Source organism: Scyliorhinus torazame, chromosome 31, assembly GCF_047496885.1.
Source record: "Scyliorhinus torazame isolate Kashiwa2021f chromosome 31, sScyTor2.1, whole genome shotgun sequence".
Taxonomy (NCBI): domain Eukaryota; kingdom Metazoa; phylum Chordata; class Chondrichthyes; order Carcharhiniformes; family Scyliorhinidae; genus Scyliorhinus; species Scyliorhinus torazame.
Window position 1 is genome coordinate 18,893,515 of NC_092737.1, and position 20,233 is coordinate 18,913,747.

The 20,233-nt window shown below is 56.8% G+C and overlaps 1 protein-coding gene across 1 annotated transcript; it reads right to left on the bottom strand.

Annotated features, from left to right (window-relative positions):
* Positions 1-3,134: 3,134 nt before the first annotated feature.
* chrnb1 (cholinergic receptor, nicotinic, beta 1 (muscle)) lies at positions 3,135-15,897 on the bottom strand. Its single transcript, XM_072493439.1, has 6 exons — positions 15,748-15,897; positions 15,432-15,623; positions 13,110-13,333; positions 8,927-9,081; positions 4,875-5,028; positions 3,135-3,763 (listed from the first exon to the last, which is right to left on the bottom strand). Exons 1-6 carry the CDS (start codon positions 15,860-15,862, stop codon positions 3,614-3,616), a joined length of 990 nt encoding a protein of 329 aa, XP_072349540.1. The 5' UTR covers positions 15,863-15,897; the 3' UTR covers positions 3,135-3,613.
* Positions 15,898-20,233: the final 4,336 nt, after the last annotated feature.

A 20,233-nucleotide genomic window follows, 5' to 3' on the forward strand; every position in this document is an offset into this window, starting at 1 on the left:
TTTGTTTGACAAGGGGGGGGGAAAAAAAATCACACGACAGGGTGGGGGTCACGAACGGCATTCAGCTGGTACACGCGCAAATCCCACCACCTCTCAATTTCCGGTGAACCCACTCCGATCGTCAGGTTGTCCGGTCTCCGAGCTGTCTCCAGGCGGGGTTGGGGGTTATCCCCCCCCCCCCCCCCGGGTAGGGGGCAGCGTCCCCAACTCCGGGAGGAAACCGGAGAGTGCGTCATTCTCTTCATCCCGGCTGGGGTCCGGAATTCGGGATTGGAATACGGGTTTTACACCCAGAGAGAGGGAGGGATACTGGTGAGTGTGCCCCCCCCTCCCCCCCACAGCCCTTCCCCTCCCCCATCACCCTTTCCCCCCCCTCCGCTTCACCCTTCCCCCTCCCTACTCTAGGTCCGGCGATCGGGGAAGTTGCGACTGTTTTCCTCGGAGAAGAGACGGTGGAGGGGGGAGTTGGTCGAAACCAGGGAGGGGGATCTGGGCACAGTCGATGGGGGCGACGCCGTTCCCATTGGCGGAAGGCTCGGGAACGAGAGGGGACTCGGATTTGAGAGGGGGGGGGGCAGGTTGGCCAAAGGAGCGACGGAGACGGGAGCAGAAACCCCAGCGAGGGGTTGGGTTCGGGAAGGCGGGCGGCACGGTGGCGCAGTGGGTTAGCACTGGGACTGCGGCGCCGAGGTCCGGGTTCGAATCCCGGCCCTGGGTCACTGTCCGTGTGGAGTTTGCACCTTCTCCCCGTGTCTGCGTGGGTTTCGCCCCCCACAACCCGCTGGTTAGGCGGATTGGCCGCGCTAAATCGCCCACTTTGCAGAATGAAACCTCGGCAGCCGTCGCTGGCACCGTCCTGAGGCCTGAGGGAGGGGCAGCGAGATCTCGGGGCAACTTTAACCCGCTTGAGAATTCATCCACTCTCATTGAAGCCAGTGAGAATCTGGGGCCAAACTCTCCCTTTGTTGGAGCGGCACCCGGCACAAAGGAAGATGGTTGCGGTTGTTGGAGGCCAGTTATCCCAGGACATCACTGCAGGAGTTCCTCAGGGGAGTGTCCTAGGCCCCGACCATCTTCAGCTGCTTCATCAATGACCTTCCCTCCATCACAAGGTCAGAGGTGGGGGTGTTTGCGGATGACAGCACAATGTTCAGCACCGTTAGCAACTCCTCAGATACTGAATCAGTCCGTGTCCAAATGCAGCAAGACCTGGACCATATCCAGGCTCGGGCTGACAAGTGGCAAGTTACATTCGCGCCACACAAGTGCCAGGCAATGACCAACTCCCACAAGAGACGGTCTAACCATCGCCCCATGACATTCAATGGCATTACCATCGTTGAATCGCCCACAATCAACATCCTGGGGGTTACCATTGATCAGAAACTGAACTGGACCCAGCCACATTAATACTGTGGCTACCAGAGCAGGTCAGAGGCTGGGAATCCTGCGGAGAGTAACTCACCTCCTGACCCCCCCCCCCCCCGCAAAGCCTGTCCACCATCTACAAAGCACAAGTCAGGAGTGTGATGGGATACTCTCCACTTGCCTGGATGAGCGCAGCTCCAACAGCACTCAAGAAGCTCGACACCATCCAGGACAAAGCAGCCCCGCTTGATTGCTCCCCTTCCTCAAACATTCACTCCCCTCCACCGCCGACGCACAGTGACAGCCGTGTGTACCGTCTACAAGATGCACGGCAGCAACTCACCAAGGTTCCTCAGGGCAGCACCTTCCAAATCCACCACCTCTACCATCTAGAAGGACAAGAGCAGCAGATACCTGGGACCCCCACCACCTGGAGCTTCCCCCTCCGAGTCGCTCACCGCCCCGACTGGGAAATATATCGGCCGTTCCCTCACTGTCGCTGGGTCCAAATCCCTTCCCTCCCTAACAGCACAGTGGGTGTGCCTACACCACAGGGACTGCCGCGGCGCAAGAAGGCGGCTCCCCCACCACCTTCTCCAGCGGCAATTAGGGATGGGCCACAAACGCTGGGCCCGGCCAGCGACCCCCCCATCCCGTGCGCGAATATAAGAGCAGCAAAGGAAGTTCACGGATGGGAGGAATGATGGGTAAAGGAGGCGCGAATGGGCAAACTAAACAAACCAAAGGCGACTGGAGGAGGGGTGAATGGCGGCAACGGCAACAGCTGCCGTTTAGGGAACAAAAATGCGAGTAGCGGTTACAATGCAAAACTCTTGAACCCCGGGTTGAGTTCCGCGTCTTTCCCACTGCCGCAGGCCGAGGACAGAGATGTCAGCGCGGGAGCGAAGCAACGGGAATCTGGGGGGGGGGGGCGGGGGCTGGGCTCACGGACAGAACTGCGGCGCACCTCCGAAACGGCCACTCCTCTCGGTGTTTGGCCTCAATTTCCAATTTTCCTTCAGTACCCCACACCCTGTTTGCTCCGGGCGTGGGAAGCGTGTGAGACATTGAAAACCTGGATTTGGAGGGGGCAGCAGGGTGGCGCAGTGGGTTAGCACTGCTGCCTCACGCCGCCGAGGTCCCGGGTTCGATCCCGGCTCTGGGCCACTGTCCCCGTGTGGAGTTTGCACATTCTCCCGTGTCTGCGTGGGTTTCGCCCCCACAACCCAGAGATGTGCAGGGTCAGGTGGATTGGCCGCGCTAAATTGCCCCTTAATTGGAAAAAAATGAATTGGGTACTCTAAATTTATTTGAATAAAAGAAAATCCTGGATATCCAGATGCACCTGAGGGATGGGGCTCTGCCAATCAGGGGTCATCTCTAAATTAGAAGGAAGAGCGATCTTAACAACGCAAGCACCCAAGAAACGTAGTCATAGGAGCCAGAGGAGGCCATTCAGCCCCTCGCGCTTGCTCCGCTATTCAACCAACCTCAGCCGCGACCTTCCGTCGCTCCCCTCCGAGAAGCGAAAATCCCCCCCCCCCCCCCCCGAACCCGCTCAACGACGGCCGCCCGGCGTCGAGAATGGCTCGACACTCGAGCGGAGAAATGAGCTTGACCCCCTTACCCCACCCTCCCCGTGAGCTTGTCCCCCACCCTCTCCCGTGTCCGAGACTTCAGCCGGGGGTGGGTGGCGAATGGAGGATGTTGTGGCGGTTTGGGGGGGTGGGAAATGGAACATCCCCCCCCCCCCCCCCCCCCCCGTGCCTCAATTGTTCTAGAGGTTTCTGCCGCTGCTCCGCGTCGATCTCCGCTCCAGGTTATTGCCCCCCCCCCCCACTCCGGGTGACACAGCCCCTCCCGCCGTCAGGCCTCAATTTACCTCGCGCCGGGCGGGGCCGGAGGAAAACCAGACGTGGATCATCTCCTGGACTGGAGCAGGTGTGTCTATCCAAAAGAAAGGTACAAACCCACTTGGCGCAAGAGTGTTCCCCCCCACCCCCGTTTTTGCCCGGGGTGATCCCGACTTTGGTAACCAGAGTGGGGGTGGGTAGAGGAAGACGTTTGGAGACAGCAGGCACCACACAAATGAAAAGGGTGGGAATGCCGCATCTTTCCAGAAAACAGGACAAACCTCCCCCCCCTCCTGTCGAAACCATTACTGCGCACGTCATATCTTCACCAGGGGCTCGGGGGAGGGAGGGGGAGGGGAGCGCGGAGGGTGGGAAGAGAGCAGGAGTTGGCCTCAGGCCGAGGGGTCGAAGGGGTCGACGGGAGGAACATTGTAGCTGGCGTCCAGGAAGATGGTGAGCGTCCCAATTGAGGTGAATGTGATGAAGACCCAGAGGAACAGTCGGTCAACAACCATGGCGACGTACTGCCAGTCCTCCTTCAGCTGTGAGGAGACAAAAGGGCACAGTGAGAGCAGGAAAACCCCAGGCTGCATTCTCGGCCTATGCCGGTTTCACTTCGAGTGGCGGAAGGAATGACTTTTTTGGGGGGGGGGGGGGGGGGGATAATGCTTCAGTTGGACTCAGTTCCTCGAATACATTTGTTGTGGGAGCCTAGCTGGGCAGAGAGGCAGCCACGCTGAGCCTAGCCCCAGGCTGCATGCCCGGCCTACAGAGCGGGTTGGCCGCTCTTATTCAAGGTCGTGGTGAGGTCAAGTAGGGGGCGTGACACTTGGCCACAATGCCTCAAGAGTTGGGGGATTTGTGGTGCCAGGTTGTGGGATCTTCCTGTGCACAAAAAGTGGCTGCGGCCTTTCCAACAATGCGAGGGCCAGAGCGTGGCCACTGACAGAGAGCCCGAGACTCCATGAAGGATGACATCAATTGTGGTTACCCTTCTACCCGTTGGCCATGTTGCACTCTGAACCTGGCATCGGCAATGGGAGGGGAGGGAGGGGGCGGGAATGTCTTTTCGTGGTGTCGCTCATTCTGAACCCCTGCCTCCCCCTCTCCTGTCCCTCGCTCTCAACACAGTGGGGAGTGTCCCACTCCCCAACGCACACCAACAGGCGCTAGGCATTATGGGTCAATTAGCTCCAGGTGGCCAAATCTGAGGTAGGCCAGGTTCCGTGCATTATGGGAGGCCGCTGAGGGGCTCGAGGAATTATGGGTTCTTCGTGGCTAAGTTAGAGGCAGGCTGGTTCCTGGTGCATTGTGGGAGGATGTTGCTCGGTGTTATGGGTAATTTAGGCCGTAGCGGCCAAATTTGAGGTAGGCCAGGGTCTAATGCATTTTGGCAGGTGGTCTCTAGAAATTATGGGTAAACAGTATCTAGTGGCTAAATTAGAGGTAGGCTGGGCCCTGGTGCATGATGGGAGGTTTCGACCGGGTGCTAGGAATTTTGGGTAAATGGCTCGTAGTGGTCAAATGTGAGGCACGCAGGGCCCTGGTGCATCATGGGAGTTGGCCGCCCGGCAGCGGGGTTTTCTTCCTGTGCCACCCCCCCCCCCCCTTGCCACCCCCTCCACCCGGTTACCCCAGGCCCTGCCGTCTCACCGTGTCGTACTCCTCCTGCCCCTGCAGCTCCTTCGCGATGTACTTGATGGCCTCCACTGCGGCCTTCAGATCCGGGGGCAACACCACCTGCTGGACGAGGCCGTTCATGTACTGCTTTGTCTCCGGGAACAGACGGTTCCGCGGCAAATTGACCCTGGGGGCGGGGGGGTGATGGAGAAAGAGCGTACCGTGTGGTTAGGAGGGGAGAATGTGGCGAAGACCCAGGGAGAGTAAGCCCCCAGTAACCTCCCCAGGCCGAACCAAAATCACAGGGGCCTTAATTCACTCAACAACCTGAATTTGCGTAGTGCCTTTAACAAGAGCGAGGCAGGTTGGTTTGGACGGCGAGTCCCAGAGCTTGGGGCCACCTCCCGTCCAAGACATGGGCGGCGCAGTAACACAGTGGTTAGCACTGTGGCTTGACAGATCCAGGGTCCAGTAGTGTGAGTGATGGGCGGCAGGCTAGCACAGTGGTTAGCACTGTGGATTCACAGCGCGAGGGTCCCGGGTTCGATCCCCGGCTCGGGTCGCTGTCTGCGCGGAGTCTGCACGTTCTCCCCCGTGTCTGCGTGGGTTTCCTCCGGGCGCTCCGGATCCCTCCCACAAGTCCCGAAAGACAAGCTTGTTGGGTGAATTGGACATTCTGAATTCTCCCTCTGTGTACCCGAACAGGAGCCGGAATGTGGCGACGAGGGGATTTTCACAGGAACTTCATTGCAGCGTTAATGTAAGCCTACTTGTGACACTAATAAAGATTATTATACAAGGCCGCCAATGGTGGAGCGATGGGCACTGCTCTAGAGGGCAGAGATCTCGGAGGGTCTCGGAGCTGGTGGAGGTTCCAGAGATCGGCAGAGAATTGGAACCAACTTTACAAAGGAGGCCAGACCAGGAGCAACAATAGGACAATGGGCAGATGTTTTACCAATTGTTCAAATATTGGAGAGCTGATTGGACGAGCGTCCCATTGTCAATCCAGCCTCTGGTGATGTGGGAAGGCGGAGCCTGGGAGGCCGGCTGGCCGGCTGGAGGATCACGTGATGAAATCTCCTGGAATATGGCCAAAGGGAGTTGGCAACCCTCCGTCCGGCACCAAGACTCGATGAGCTGAACGCGAGTCTCGATGTCCACCCGTGAGCTCGGAGGTGAATTTAACCATCTGCCTCTCACACGGGTCACGGGCAGCCAATCACGGACGCAAACCAACAGAGTTGACCCCAACAAATGTGAGGTGATGCATTTTGGAAGGTCTAATGCAGGTAGGGAATATACAGTGAATGGTAGAACCCTCAAGAGTATTGAAAGTCAAAGAGATCTAGGAGTACAGGTCCACAGGTCATTGAAAGGGGCAACACAGGTGGAGAAGGTAGTCAAGAAGGCATACGGCATGCTTGCCTTCATTGGCCGGGGCATTGAGTATAAGAATTGGCAAGTCATGTTGCAGCTGTATAGAACCTTAGTTAGGCCACACTTGGAGTATAGTGTTCAATTCTGGTCGCCACACTACCAGAAGGATGTGGAGGCTTTAGCGAGGGTGCAGAAGAGATTTACCAGAATGTTGCCTGGTATGGAGGGCATTAGCTATGAGGAGCGGTTGAATAAACTCGGTTTGTTCTCACTGGAACGAAGGAGGTTGAGGGGAGACCTGATAGAGGTACACAAAATTATGAGGGGCATAGACAGAGTGGATAGTCAGAGGCTTTTCCCCGGGGTAGAGGGGTCAATTACTAGGGGGCATAGGTTTAAGGTGCAAGGGGCAAGGTTTAGAGGAGATGTACGAGGCAAGTTTTTTACGCAGAGGGTAGTGGGTGCCTGGAACTCGCTGCCGGAGGAGGTAGTGGAAGCAGGGACGATAGTGACATTTAAGGGGCATCTTGACAAATACATGAATAGGATGGGAATAGAGGGATACGGACCCAGGAAGTGTAGAAGATTGTAGTTTAGTCGGGCAGCATGGTCGGCACGGGCTTGGAGGGCCGAAGGGCCTGTTCCTGTGCTGTACATTTCTTTGTTCTTTGTTCTCTCCCAGACCATTCAAGAACTGCCCGCTCCCCCCCTCAGCCATTACGCACCACTCCCGCTATCCATAAAAACATTCCAAGATTCTGCGTCTGCCGCCTTTTGAGGAAGAGAGTTCCTGAGACTCGCCCTCTAAGGGAAAATATTTCTCCTCATCTCCGTCTTAAAGGGGCCACCCCCTTATTTTTAAACGGTGACCCCCCCCCCCAACCCGGTTCTAGATTCTCCCACAAGAGGAAACATTCTCTCCACATCACCCCCCCCCCCCCTGTCGACACCCCCTCAGGATCTTAAAGGGGCTGTTTAGCACAGGGCTAAATCGCTGGCTTTGAAAGCAGACCCAGGCAGGCCAGCAGCACGGTTCGATTCCCGTAACAGCCTCCCCGAACAGGCGCCGGAATGTGGCGACTAGGGGCTTTTCACAGTAACTTCATTTGAAGCCTACTTGTGACAATAAGCGATTTTCATTTCATAAAGGTTTCGATCGAGTCGCCCCTCACTCTTCAAACTCCAGCGGATACAAACCCAACCTTTCCTCATCAGACAGCCCGCCCGTTCCTGGGATTAGTCGGGTAAACCCTCTCTGAACTGCTCCTGACGTATTTACATAGATCATAGAATTTACAGTGCAGAAGGAGGCCATTCGGCCCATCTGGTCTGCACCGGCTCTTGGAAAGAGCACCCTACCCAAGGTCAACACCTCCACCCTATCCCCACAACCCAGTAACCCCACCCAACACTAAGGGCAATTTTGGACACTAAGGGCAATTTATCACGGCCAATCCATCCTAACCTGCACATCTTTGGGCTGTGGGAGGAAACCGGAGCACCCGGAGGAAACCCACGCAGACACGGGGAGGATGTGCAGACTCCGCACAGACAGTGACCCAAGCCGGGAATCGAACCTGGGACCCTGGAGCTGTGAAGCAATTGTGCTAGCCACAATGCTACCGTGCTGCCCAAACATCTTCCCTTGGAGAAGGAAACCAAATCCCGGGAACGTTCCAGCAACCTTTTCCATCTGGATTTTCCCTGCTGTTCCTCCCACCTTCCCAATTTGGTGCTGGCGGCACGGTGGGTTAGCACCGCTGCCTCACGGCGCCAGGGACCCGGGTTCGATTCCGGCCTCGGGTGACTGTCCGTGCGGAGTCTGCATGTTCTCCCCCGTGTCTGCGTGGGTTTCCTCCGGGTGCTCCGGTTTCCTCCCACAGTCCAAAGATGTGCAGGTTAGAGTGGAGGACAGTGAACCACCAGAGAGGAGGGTGGTGGCGACAGAGGCAAGGGAAGCTGGCGGCCTTTGAGGAAAATGAACTCTCAGGAATACGGGGATTGAGTGGGGTTCGGGGGATTGGAGGGGGGGGGGCAATGGGACTGACAGGATTGAGAGCCGGCATGGATTGAATGGGCTGAATGGCGTCCTTCAGCGCCGTGTTGACTAGGACCAGGGCCCTGTCTAGGCCCAGGTTGGGTAGGGGAACAGAACAATCCGGAAGCAATGCACACGGTGGCTGTTTCCTGATTTACGGAACTCGAGACCAGTTTCAAAGACAGGCTGACAGGGTGGCTGCAGAAGGTGCAACCACGATGTCGTAAAGGTGAGATCATCATTATTTCAAATCGTGCTTATGTTTAAAAGGAGAGGAGTAATGGGTGTTTGTATGTGTGAGAGGGGGAGGGGGGAGTGAAACTCAGAGGAGGAATGAGTGTGCGAGAGTGCAAGGGGACGCAGGGGCCAACAGCCCGCCATTTGAAGTCTTTCTTAAAATAAATTTAGAGGGCCCAATTCATTTTTTTCCAATTAAGGGGCAATTTAGCACGGCCAATGCCTGCACATCTTTGGGTTGTGGGGGTGAAACCCACGCAGACACGGGGAGAATGTGCAAACTCCACACGGACAGTGACCCAGAGCCGGGATCGAACCCTGGGACCTCGGCGCCGTGAGGCAGCAGTGCTAACCCACTGCGCCGCCGTGCTGCCCCCATTTGAAGTCTTCGTCTATCCTTCCCCCCCCCCCCCCCACCCCCCGAGGTTACCTCATGCTCTCCTGCAGGTGGGCCAAGTTCATTGCTGGCGTCCGAATGAAATATTCATCAGTGGCCCGACTGAGAGCCACATGTTTCTCACTGGACGAAGCCTCCATTTTAGGCCTCTGGATCCTGAGGTACCTGGGTAGTGTGTGGATGAAGACCTGCAGGGGACGGGAATAGAGAGAGAAAGACAGAGAGAGAGAGAGGTTTAGAAACGCAAAGGATCGGCGTTTAGATAGGGCCTTTGACGTTGTAAAACAGCGCCAGGCGCTCCCCAGCAGCCATTAACGAACAGAATTGCACACCCAGCCGCACGGGAACAGGCGCCAGCCCGGTAAACGCCGTTACGGAGCGGCTAAACGGAAGGCGGGGTGGTTCCAGAGCCGGGGTCAGTGATGAGAAACCTAGGCTGCTTTTACGACCCGAGATCAGATCCCAACAGGGGCCACTGGACAGAACCCCAATATTTTTACTTTAATTTTGTAAGATTTGGGGGGAAGGTTTCCTCGCTCCAGGAGTGATCACACCGAGCAGTAGGGATGTGGTTTATTAAAACATAACCTTATTGCAAACACAGTATTAAAAAAATCTTTAACGTCGCACAAGGAAATAGTTTAGAATTACCCTTTAAACAATGCTAATTAATGCACTGACACAACAACCCTTAACTGCTATCTTTACTTCCATTCAAACAACGGAACTATCTCAGCTCTCAATCCACTGTTAAATACAGTTAGCACTCAGGAATATCTGCTTTACAGAGATGTCTGGATACTCTAGGGCAGCACGGTGGCGCAGCGGTTAGCACTGCAGTCTCACGGCGTCGAGGTCCCAGGTTCGATCCCGGCTCGGGGTCACTGTCCGTGCGGAGTTTGCACATTCTCCTCGTGTTTGCGTGGGTTTTGCCCCCATAACCCAAAAATGTGCAGGGTAGGTGGATTGGCCACGCTAAATTGCCCCTTAATTGGAAAAAATGAATTGGGTACTCTTAAATTTTTTTTTAATTCAAAAAAATGTCTGGATACTCGACTTTGAGAAAGAGAGATCTTTTTACACTGCTTTAAGGAAAAGACCTGACTCCTGTCAGAACCATGCAGAAACTCTGGTTGTTTCTTCACAAGCTGCTTCCCAGCTTGTTTCAGGTCACCTTCCAATCAGACAGGTCTGAACTGGAAAGAAACTGCTGATCTGTCTACAGACGTATCTTTAACTGAACTGCAGAGAGACAAGACGCTTGACTTCTGCTCACATCTCAATCTTAAAACTCAACTAACTGCTTTTCTGCAAAATGCCTGATACCTTGGCTCCTCCCAGTAATGACATCATCTCACCAAGCTGAAACCTAATTAACTCCACAGGGAACCCCCCTTAATCCTAACAAAACTCCATTAACCCGAGCTTTTTACTTAATTGCACCGAGCTTAATTGCACCTTCGGCTCACAAAACCTTTCAAACCAGTCAGTGTTGTGAGCAATCAGCACACACCTCACTTCACTCACCCTCGCTTCACTCACCCTCGCTTCACTCACCCTCGCTTCACTCACCCTCGCTTCACTCACCCTCGCTTCACCCACCCTCGCTTAATTCACCCTCGCTTCACCCACCCTCGCTTCACCCACCCTCGCTTCACTCTCCCTCGCTTCACCCACCCTCACCCTCGCTTCACTCACCCTCGCCTCACTGACCCTCGCCTCACTCGCCCTTGCCTCACTCACCCTTGCCTCACTCACCCTCGCCTCACTCCCCCTCGCCTCACTCCCCCTCGCTTCACTCCCCCTCGCCGCCCTCGCCTCACTCGCCCTCGCTTCACTCGCCCTCGCTTCACTCGCCCTCGCCTCACTCGCCCTCGCCTCACTCGCCCTCGCCTCACTCGCCCTCGCCTCACTCGCCCTCGCCTCACTCCCCCTCCCCTCACTCCCCCTCCCCTCACTCCCCCTCGCCTAACTCCCCGTCGCTTCACCCCCCCTCGCTTCACCCCCCCGCTTCACTCCCCCTCGCTTCACTCCCCCTCGCCTCACTCCCCCTCGCCTCACTCCCCCTCGCCTCACTCCCCCTCGCCTCACCCCCCCTCGCTTCACCCCCCCTCGCTTCACCCCCCCTCGCCTCACCCCCCTCGCCTCACTCCCCCTCGCCTCACTCCCCCTCGCCTCACTCCCCCTCGCCTCACTCCCCCTCGCCTCACTCCTCCTCGCCTCACTCCCCCTCGCCTCACTCCCCCTCGCTTCACTCCCCCTGGCTTCACTCCCCCTCGCCTCACTCCCCCTCGCCTCACTCCCCCTCGCTTCACCCCCCTCGCTTCACCCCCCTCGCTTCACCCCCACTCGCCTCACTCCCCCTCGCTTAACGGGCAAATCACTTCAGCCAGACCGGTCGGGGAGAAAACGCCGCGGACGGGAATCGGTGGGACGTGCTACCCCGCGCGCGGACAACGGTCAACAAAATGTCTCGTGGGGCCGCCCCTGCCCGCCCTACCCCCACCGCACCCGCCCCCCCCCCTCTCCCCCCACATACCCCCAGGGCTGCAGACTGCCCGCCAGTTGCCTGGGCCCGAGATGACAGAAGGTTCGGGATCTGCCTGGCTCGGGATAGGATTCCCAATCCTACGGGAATGAGAGATCCCCCCCCCCCCCCCCGGGCATCGGGAATCGCAGGAGCAATGATCCCGTTGCTCGCAAAGTTTGCGAACAATATCTACTCTCCACGGTGCTTCAAGGTGTCGACGGCAGCAACGTTGACGCAAAGAGAATTCACCTGGAGACTAATCACGCGCGTCCGGAGAGAGCAGTTGGGAGAGAGGGAGGGAGAGAGAGGGAGAGAGAGCAGGGTATGGCAGGGTGGGAGAGAGATAAACGGCAAGGACAGGAAAGACGTTAAGAGAAAAAGAAAGATGCAGGGTGGGAGAGGGAAAAACATAAAGAGAGATAAAGAGAGAGAAGGTGGAAGGGACGGAGGAAATGTAGAGACGGAGAGGAGAGAGGGAGGGAGAAAGAGATAGACTGAGTGGGGTGAGAGAGAGGAGGGGAGGGAGGAGGAGAGAAGGGGTGAGAGAGAGAAGGAGAAGGGGACGGAGAAAGAGAGAGTCGGGGGGGGGTTGTGGGAGACAAGGAGTGAGGGAGGGAGAAAGGGGGCAGAGAGGGTTGAGAGAGAGGAGAGCGAGAGACGGCGTTGGAGGGAGAGAGGGATGGAGAAAGGGAGGCAGGGGTGAGAGAGAGACGGGGAAGGGGAGGGAGAAAGAGAGAGACGGAGAGGATTGAAAGAGACAGGGAGAGACGGAGGGAGGAAAGAGGGAGAGAGAAAGAGATCGAGAGAGAGAGAAAGGAAAGGACAGAAAGGAATAGAAAATTAGAGGAAAAAAGAGGTTGAGAGAGAAACAAAGAGAGAAGGAGTGGGAGGGATGGAGAGAGAGAAAAAGGGAGGAAGAGAATTAGAGAAAAAAAGATGAGCGAGAGGGGGGAAGCAAAGAGGAAAGAAAAGAGGGAGTGAGGGATGGAGAAAGGGAGATAGAGGTGTGTTGAATCCTGAACATCATCTTGCCTGTCTTCTGTTACTGGTAGTCACTGTTTGCTGAGTTTTAACTATATGGATTTAACAGTCACTCCTGGTACCATGTTTTGTTATGCTCTTGTCGTAGCAGAAGCTACTTCCTTGATGTGCATTCTGACAAAGGAAGGTTCAGACTTGGAGATAGCTTTAACACGTTTATTAAACTATTAACAATTCTCCGACTTGGATTTGACGCTACTGTTAATCCTGCTATAGCTACTCAGACTGACAAACCAGTCTGCTACAATCCACGTGGTGGGTGTGATGTTCAATCAACCCTGTGTCTGTACTCACTGAGTGTCTCCACTGGAAAGAGACTGAGCATGTGTGCTGTGTCCTTTTATATGGGTTGGTGTAATGCCCTCCTGTGGTTGCGTCACCTCTGTGTGTATCGTGACTGCCCATTGGTCGTGTCCTATCTTACTGACCTATTGGTTGACTGTGTGTCATGTCTCTGGTGCTCCCTCTAGTGTCTAGCTAGGTGTAGTGTATGTACATTAACCCTTTGTGTACTTAGTGATGTATATCACCAGAAGAGGAAGGGAGAGAGAGAGGCGAAGGGATGAAGAGAGGGAGAGAGGAGCAATAGGTTAGGCGGAAGAGAAGGTAGAGGTGCAAGATGGCTGGAGCAGTGAGGACGGGTACCTTTCTGACCCACTGGGGCATGGCGTGGGTAGTTGGAGATCGATGATGAAGATTTAACACCACAACACTGAGGATGACTGAGAAGGTGACGAGGATCATGGTGAACATGAGGTAGTTGACGATGATGGGGACTCCCAGCGAGGTCTCCGGGACCTTGTCGGCCAAGAGCAACAGGAAGACGGTGAGCGCCAGGAGCACGGAGATCGAGAGAGTCATCTTCTCACCTGGAAAGGCGGAGGTGGGTCAAACATCTGATCACAAAATACAAATCGACATTCCTGTTCAATCCTGCCCTCCCTCTCTGAACGTTTCTTGGGGGGTGGGGGGGGGGGGGGGGGGGTGGCGAGAAACCATCACCTCTTAATCGGGTCTCGGGACAAGGTGTCGGCCATTTTGGATTGAGCTGAGGAGGAATCCCTTCAGCCAGGGGGCGGTGAGCATTCGGAATTTCCTTCCCAAGAGGACAGCGGAGGCTCCGACATTGAGTTTTTTCGAGACTGAGATTGAGAGATTCCGTGGGGCGGGAGGGGGGAATATGGGAATTAAGGGATACGGGGGGTCATGTGAGTGTACCTTTAAGAAAAGGGTGTTTATAAATGGGTGTGTATATAAGTATCTGTAGTGAGAGTACCTTTAAGAAATGGGTGTTTACGACTGCAGTGATGTCAGCTTTTTACTTTCATTTTAGGCTGTTTGCTGCGGGGTGTGTTTTAGTTTTGTTTTCAGTGTTGGAGCTGAAGCCAGCCAGAGCAGCTGTACTGTTGATCTCTCTGCCATGAAAAGACTATCTCTTGATCATTTGGTGAATTCAGAATTATAAATGTTTTCAGTAGTGAAAGTAAACCTGATGAGCTCCTGTTAAAGGTTTTGTTTTTAAGTCTTATGGATGTTAAAAGGAAAGCTTAAAGGATTACTTAGTGTTGTATTCTTTGGGGGTTGTATTTGAATTAATGGTTGCTAAGATGTTCACTGCATGTTTTAAAAAGGTTAACTTGAGTTCATAGAATAAACATTGTTTTGCTTTAAAAAATACTTTTCCATTTCTGCTGTCCCACACCTGTAGAGTGGGCCGTGTGCTCCCCATACCACAATCTAGTAAAAGTTGTGGGTCAGGTGAACTCCATGATACACTTTGGGGTTCTCTAAACCCTGGCCCATAACAGGGGATAGGTGGCGTTGAGGGGGAAGGTCAGCCGTGAACGTTTAGGAACATCGGAACAGGAGGAGGCCATTCAGCCCCTCGAGCCTGCTCCCCATCCAATACTATCACGGCCGATTGGTCACTTCAATGTCTTTTACACCAATGCCCCCTTTACAGCATTGTCAATCTGAAATGTCTGCGGTAAACACACTCACCGACCGAGCCCCTCTGGGACCGAGAATTCCAAAGAAATTTCTCCTCATCTCGGTCCCAAGTGGCCTCCCTCTTATTTTTGAATTGTGCCGCCTGGTTCTAGACTCCCCGACCAGGGGAAACATCTTACCCGTATCCACCCTGTCTAATCCATTTAAGTATTTTGGAGGTATCAATGAGACCACCTCCCATTGTTCGAAACTTGAGAGAGGATACAGGCCCAGTTTACCCCAATCTATCTTCATAGGACAATCCCGCCACCCCCGGAACACGTTCGGTGAACCTTCGCTGTGCTCCCTCTGTGGCAATAATACCCTTTCTCAGGTAAGGGGACCAAAACTGCTCACCGTCCTCCAGGTGCAGCGTAGCCCAGCTTGCGGCCTAGCCCAGCTTGCAGCCTAGCCAAGCTTGCGGCCTAGCCCAGCTTGCGGCCTAGCCAAGCTTGCGGACTAGCTCAACTTGGGGCCTAGCTCAGCTTGCAGCCTAGCCCAGCTTGCGGCCTAGCCAAGCTTGCGGACTAGCTCAACTTGGGGCCTAGCCCAGCTTGCGGCCTAGCCAAGCTTGCGGCGTAGCCCAGCTTGCGGCCTAGCCCAGCTTGCGGCCTAGCCCAGCTTGCGGCCTAACCCAGCTTGCGGCCTAACCCAGCTTGCGGCCTAGCCCAGCTTGCGGCCTAGCCAAGCTTGCGGCCTAGCCCAGCTTGCGGCCTAGCCCAGCTTGCGGCCCAGTCAAGCTCGGATACAATTGAAGCAAGGCCTCACTACGTTCTGGACTCAAATCCTCCTTGCGATCAAGGCTAACACTCCATTAGCCTTCCTCACAGCTCGCTGCCCTCCCATGCTGGCCCTCAGTGACGTGTGGACAAGGGATCCCCAGCACTATTAACTCCGCGACCCTTCTGAAGATTGTCTACAAAATCCCGGCCGATGACGGTGGATCTTTTCGGAGCGTCGTGGGGGGGGGGGCGGTACCTGCGTCGGGAGGGAGGTAGAAGACGAGAATGGCCAGGATGCTGATGAGGATGCAGGGGATGATGATGTTGATGACGTAGAACAGAGGCTTGCGCTGGATGATGAGGTAGAAGGTGATGTCTTCGTAAGTGGAGTCGTGGCTCAGCGTGTTCCTGCGAGAGGGTTTGTGCCGAATTTGCCACTCTCCGTTCTCTGTCGAAGGCCGGCGCCGGAGAGAGAGAGAGAAGGAGAGAGAAGGAGAGAGAGAGGCGGGTTAGGGAACGGACTGCAACCGGGCTGGGGTGGGGGGCGGGGGGGGGGGGGGGGGGCGGCTTACCAGTGAAGGCGTTGTCATCGATAATCACCTCGTGGATCTCCCTCCTGCCCGTCTCGTCCAGAGCGAATGTCAACGTCACCTCGGACGTGTCGTACGTGTAGGATTTGAAGACCATGGTGCAGTTTTGCCAATCGAACGGGAAGTACTTGACCTGGAGAGCGGGGGAGGGAAGGGGTGGGGCGGAGACGCAACCTGCGTTTGTATAGCACCTGGAGAGAGCAGACAGAGGGCCCCGCGCCTCAGCTGGGGGCCATTTGGCCCACCGCGCCCCCCCGTGATTCCCCCACTCCCCACTTTGCCCAGAGCCCAATTCAACCCTCCCCCACCCCCCCCCCCCACAACCCACCAGGAGCTCGAGGCGGGGGGGGGGGGGGCGCCGGGTCTGGTGGGGCCTGCTCCGATGGTCCCCGGCAGCTCACCCAGAAAGGCAGCAGCCCGAATCTCCAGGATCCCACGCGGCGCACCCCCGATCTCGGCTGGCTTTGCTACTCTGGGGTGTTGGCTGCGAGATGGAGTTTGGAGCCCGGGACACGGCGGGAGAGGGCGGGTAGAATACCCCGTTCCCATTTCCCCCCTGCTCCTCCTCGGAATGGAGGGGGGGGGGGGGCCGCGGGATCTTGTACACCCAACCCGAGCGGGCAAATAGGGGCCTGCGCTTAAATGTGTCACCCCCGCCTCCTCGGACCCAGACCGGGAGGGCCCGCGCTGATTTATCCGTTGCGTCAGGTCCTGGAGTGGGGCTGGATCCGGGCATCCTTGCGACGGGCGGGTACGACCCACTGAATTTAGAGGTGGAGGGTGGGCTCTACCGTCCCTGGAGCGAAGCTCCAGATCCTGCTGTGCAGGGGGCACTGTGCACGACAGGGCAGAACTTCAGAAGGACAGAGACAAGTCGGTGAAGTGGGCGGAGAGGCGGCGGATGAAGTTTAATGCGGTGAAGTGTGAGGTGATGCATTTTGATAGGAAGGACTTGGAGAGACAATATAAAATATAGGGTAAAATTCTGAAAGGGGGACTGGTGCAGAGGGATCTGGGTGTACAGGTGCAGAGGGATCTGGGTGGACAGGAGCAGAGGGATCTGGGTGTACAGGTGCAGAGGGATCTGGGTGTACAGGTGCAGAGGGATCTGGGTGTACAGGTGCAGAGGGATCTGGGTGTACAGGTGTAGAGGGATCTGGGTGTACAGGTGCAGAGGGATCTGGGTGTACAGGTGCAGAGGGATCTGGGTGTACAGGTGTAGAGGGATCTGGGTGTACAGGTGCAGAGGGACCTGGGTATACAGGTGCAGAGGGACCTGGGTGTACAGGTGCAGAGGGATCTGGGTGTACAGGTGCAGAGGGATCTGAGTGTACAGGTGCAGAGGGACCTGGGTGTACGGGTGCAGAGGGACCTGGGTGTACAGGAGCAGAGGGACCTGGGTGTACGGGTGCAGAGGGACCTGGGTGTACAGGTGCAGAGGGACCTGGATGTACAGGTGCAGAGGGATCTGGGTGTACAGGTGCAGAGGGATCTGGGTGGACAGGTGCAGAGGGATCTGGGTGTACAGGTGCGAGGGACCTGGGTGTACAGGTGCAGAGGGACCTGGGTGGACAGGTGCAGAGGGATCTGGGTGGACAGGTGCAGAGGGACCTGGGTGTACAGGTGCAGAGGGATCTGGGTGGACAGGTGCAGAGGGATCTGGGTGTACAGGTGCGAGGGACCTGGGTGTACAGGTGCAGAGGGACCTGGGTGGACAGGTGCAGAGGGATCTGGGTGGACAGGTGCAGAGGGACCTGGGTGCACAGGTGCAGAGGGACCTGGGTTTACAGGTGCAGAGGGACCTGGGTGTACAGGTGCCGAGGGATCTGGGTGTACAGGTGCAGAGGGACCTGGGTGTACAGGTGCAGAGGGATCTGGGTGGGCAGGTGCAGAGGGACCTGGGTGTACAGGAGCAGAGGGATCTGGGTGTACAGGTGCAGAGGGACCTGGGTGTACAGGTGCAGAGGGTTCTGGGTGTAGAGGTGCAGAGGGATCTGGTGTACAGGTGCAGAGGGATCTGGGTGTACAGGTGCAGAGGGATCTGGGTGTACAGGTGCAGAGGGACCTGGGTGTACAGGTGCAGAGGGATCTGGGTGTACAGGTGCAGAGGGACCTGGGTGTACAGGTGCAGAGGGATCTGGGTGTACAGGTGCAGAGGGATCTGGGTGTACAGGTGCAGAGGGACCTGGGTGTACAGGTGCAGAGGGACCTGGGTGTACAGGTGCAGAGGGATCTGGGTGTACAGGTGCAGAGGGATCTGGGTGTACAGGTGCAGAGGGACCTGGGAGTACAGGTGCTGAGGGACCTGGGTGTACAGGTGCAGAGGGACCTGGGTGTACAGGTGCAGAGGGACCTGGGTGTAGAGGTGCAGAGGGACCTGGGTGTACAGGTGCAGAGAGACCTGGGTGTTCAGGTGCAGAGGGACCTGGGTGTACAGGTGCAGAGAGACCTGGGGGTACAGGTGCAGAGGGATCTGGGTGTACAGGTGCAGAGGGACCTGGGTGTACAGGTGCAGAGGGATCTGGATGTACAGGTGCAGAGGGATCTGGGTGTACAGGTGCAGAGAGACCTGGGGGTACAGGTGCAGAGGGATCTGGGTGTACAGGTGCAGAGGGACCTGGGTGTGCAGTTGCAGAGGGACCTGGGTGTACAGGTGCAGAGGGACCTGGGTGGACAGGTGCAGAGGGATCTGGGTGTACAGGTGCAGAGAGACCTGGGTCTACAGGTGCAGAGAGACCTGGGTGTACAGGTGCAGAGGGACCTGGGTGTACAGGTGCAGAGGGACCTGGGTGTACAGGTGCAGAGGGACCTGGGGGTACAGGTGCAGAGGGTTCTGGGTGTAGAGGTGCAGAGGGATCTGGTGTACAGGTGCAGAGGGATCTGGGTGTACAGGTGCAGAGGGATCTGGGTGTACAGGTGCAGAGGGATCTGGGTGTACAGGTGCAGAGGGACCTGGGTGTACAGGTGCAGAGAGACCTGGGTGTACAGGTGCAGAGGGACCTGGGTGTACAGGTGCAGAGGGACCTGGGTGTACAGGTGCAGAGGGACCTGGGTGTACAGGTGCAGAGGGACCTGGGTGTACAGGTGCAGAGGGACCTGGGGGTACAGGTGCAGAGGGTTCTGGGTGTAGAGGTGCAGAGGGATCTGGTGTACAGGTGCAGAGGGATCTGGGTGTACAGGTGCAGAGGGATCTGGGTGTACAGGTGCAGAGGGATCTGGGTGTACAGGTGCAGAGGGACCTGGGTGTACAGGTGCAGAGAGACCTGGGTGTACAGGTGCAGAGGGACCTGGGGTACAGGTGCAGAGGGTTCTGGGTGTAGAGGTGCAGAGGGATCTGGTGTACAGGTGCAGAGGGATCTGGGTGTACAGGTGCAGAGGGATCTGGGTGTACAGGTGCAGAGGGATCTGGGGTGTACAGGTGCAGAGGGTCCTGGGTGTACAGGTGCAGAGGGATCTGGGTGTACAGGTGCAGAGGGACCTGGGTGTACAGGTGCAGAGGGATCTGGGTGTACAGGTGCAGAGGGATCTGGGTGTACAGGTGCAGAGGGACCTGGGTGTACAGGTGCAGAGGGACCTGGGTGTACAGGTGCAGAGGGGATCTGGGTGTACAGGTGCAGAGGGATCTGGGTGTACAGGTGCAGAGGGACCTGGGAGTACAGGTGCTGAGGGACCTGGGTGTACAGGTGCAGAGGGACCTGGTGTACAGGTGCAGAGGGACCTGGGTGTAGAGGTGCAGAGGGACCTGGGTGTACAGGTGCAGAGAGACCTGGGTGTTCAGGTGCAGAGGGACCTGGGTGTACAGGTGCAGAGAGACCTGGGGGTACAGGTGCAGAGGGATCTGGGTGTACAGGTGCAGAGGGACCTGGGTGTACAGGTGCAGAGGGATCTGGGTGTACAGGTGCAGAGGGATCTGGGTGTACAGGTGCAGAGAGACCTGGGTGTACAGGTGCAGAGGGATCTGGGTGTACAGGTGCAGAGGGACCTGGGTGTACAGGTGCAGAGGGACCTGGGTGTACAGGTGCAGAGGGACCTGGGTGGACAGGTGCAGAGGGATCTGGGTGTACAGGTGCAGAGAGACCTGGGTGTACAGGTGCAGAGAGACCTGGGTGTACAGGTGCAGAGGGTTCTGGGTGTAGAGGTGCAGAGGGATCTGGTGTACAGGTGCAGAGGGATCTGGGTGTACAGGTGCAGAGGGATCTGGGTGTACAGGTGCAGAGGGATCTGGGTGTACAGGTGCAGAGGGACCTGGGTGTACAGGTGCAGAGAGACCTGGGTGTACAGGTGCAGAGGGACCTGGGTGTACAGGTGCAGAGGGACCTGGGTGTACAGGTGCAGAGGGACCTGGGGGTACAGGTGCAGAGGGTTCTGGGTGTAGAGGTGCAGAGGGATCTGGTGTACAGGTGCAGAGGGATCTGGGTGTACAGGTGCAGAGGGATCTGGGTGTACAGGTGCAGAGGGATCTGGGTGT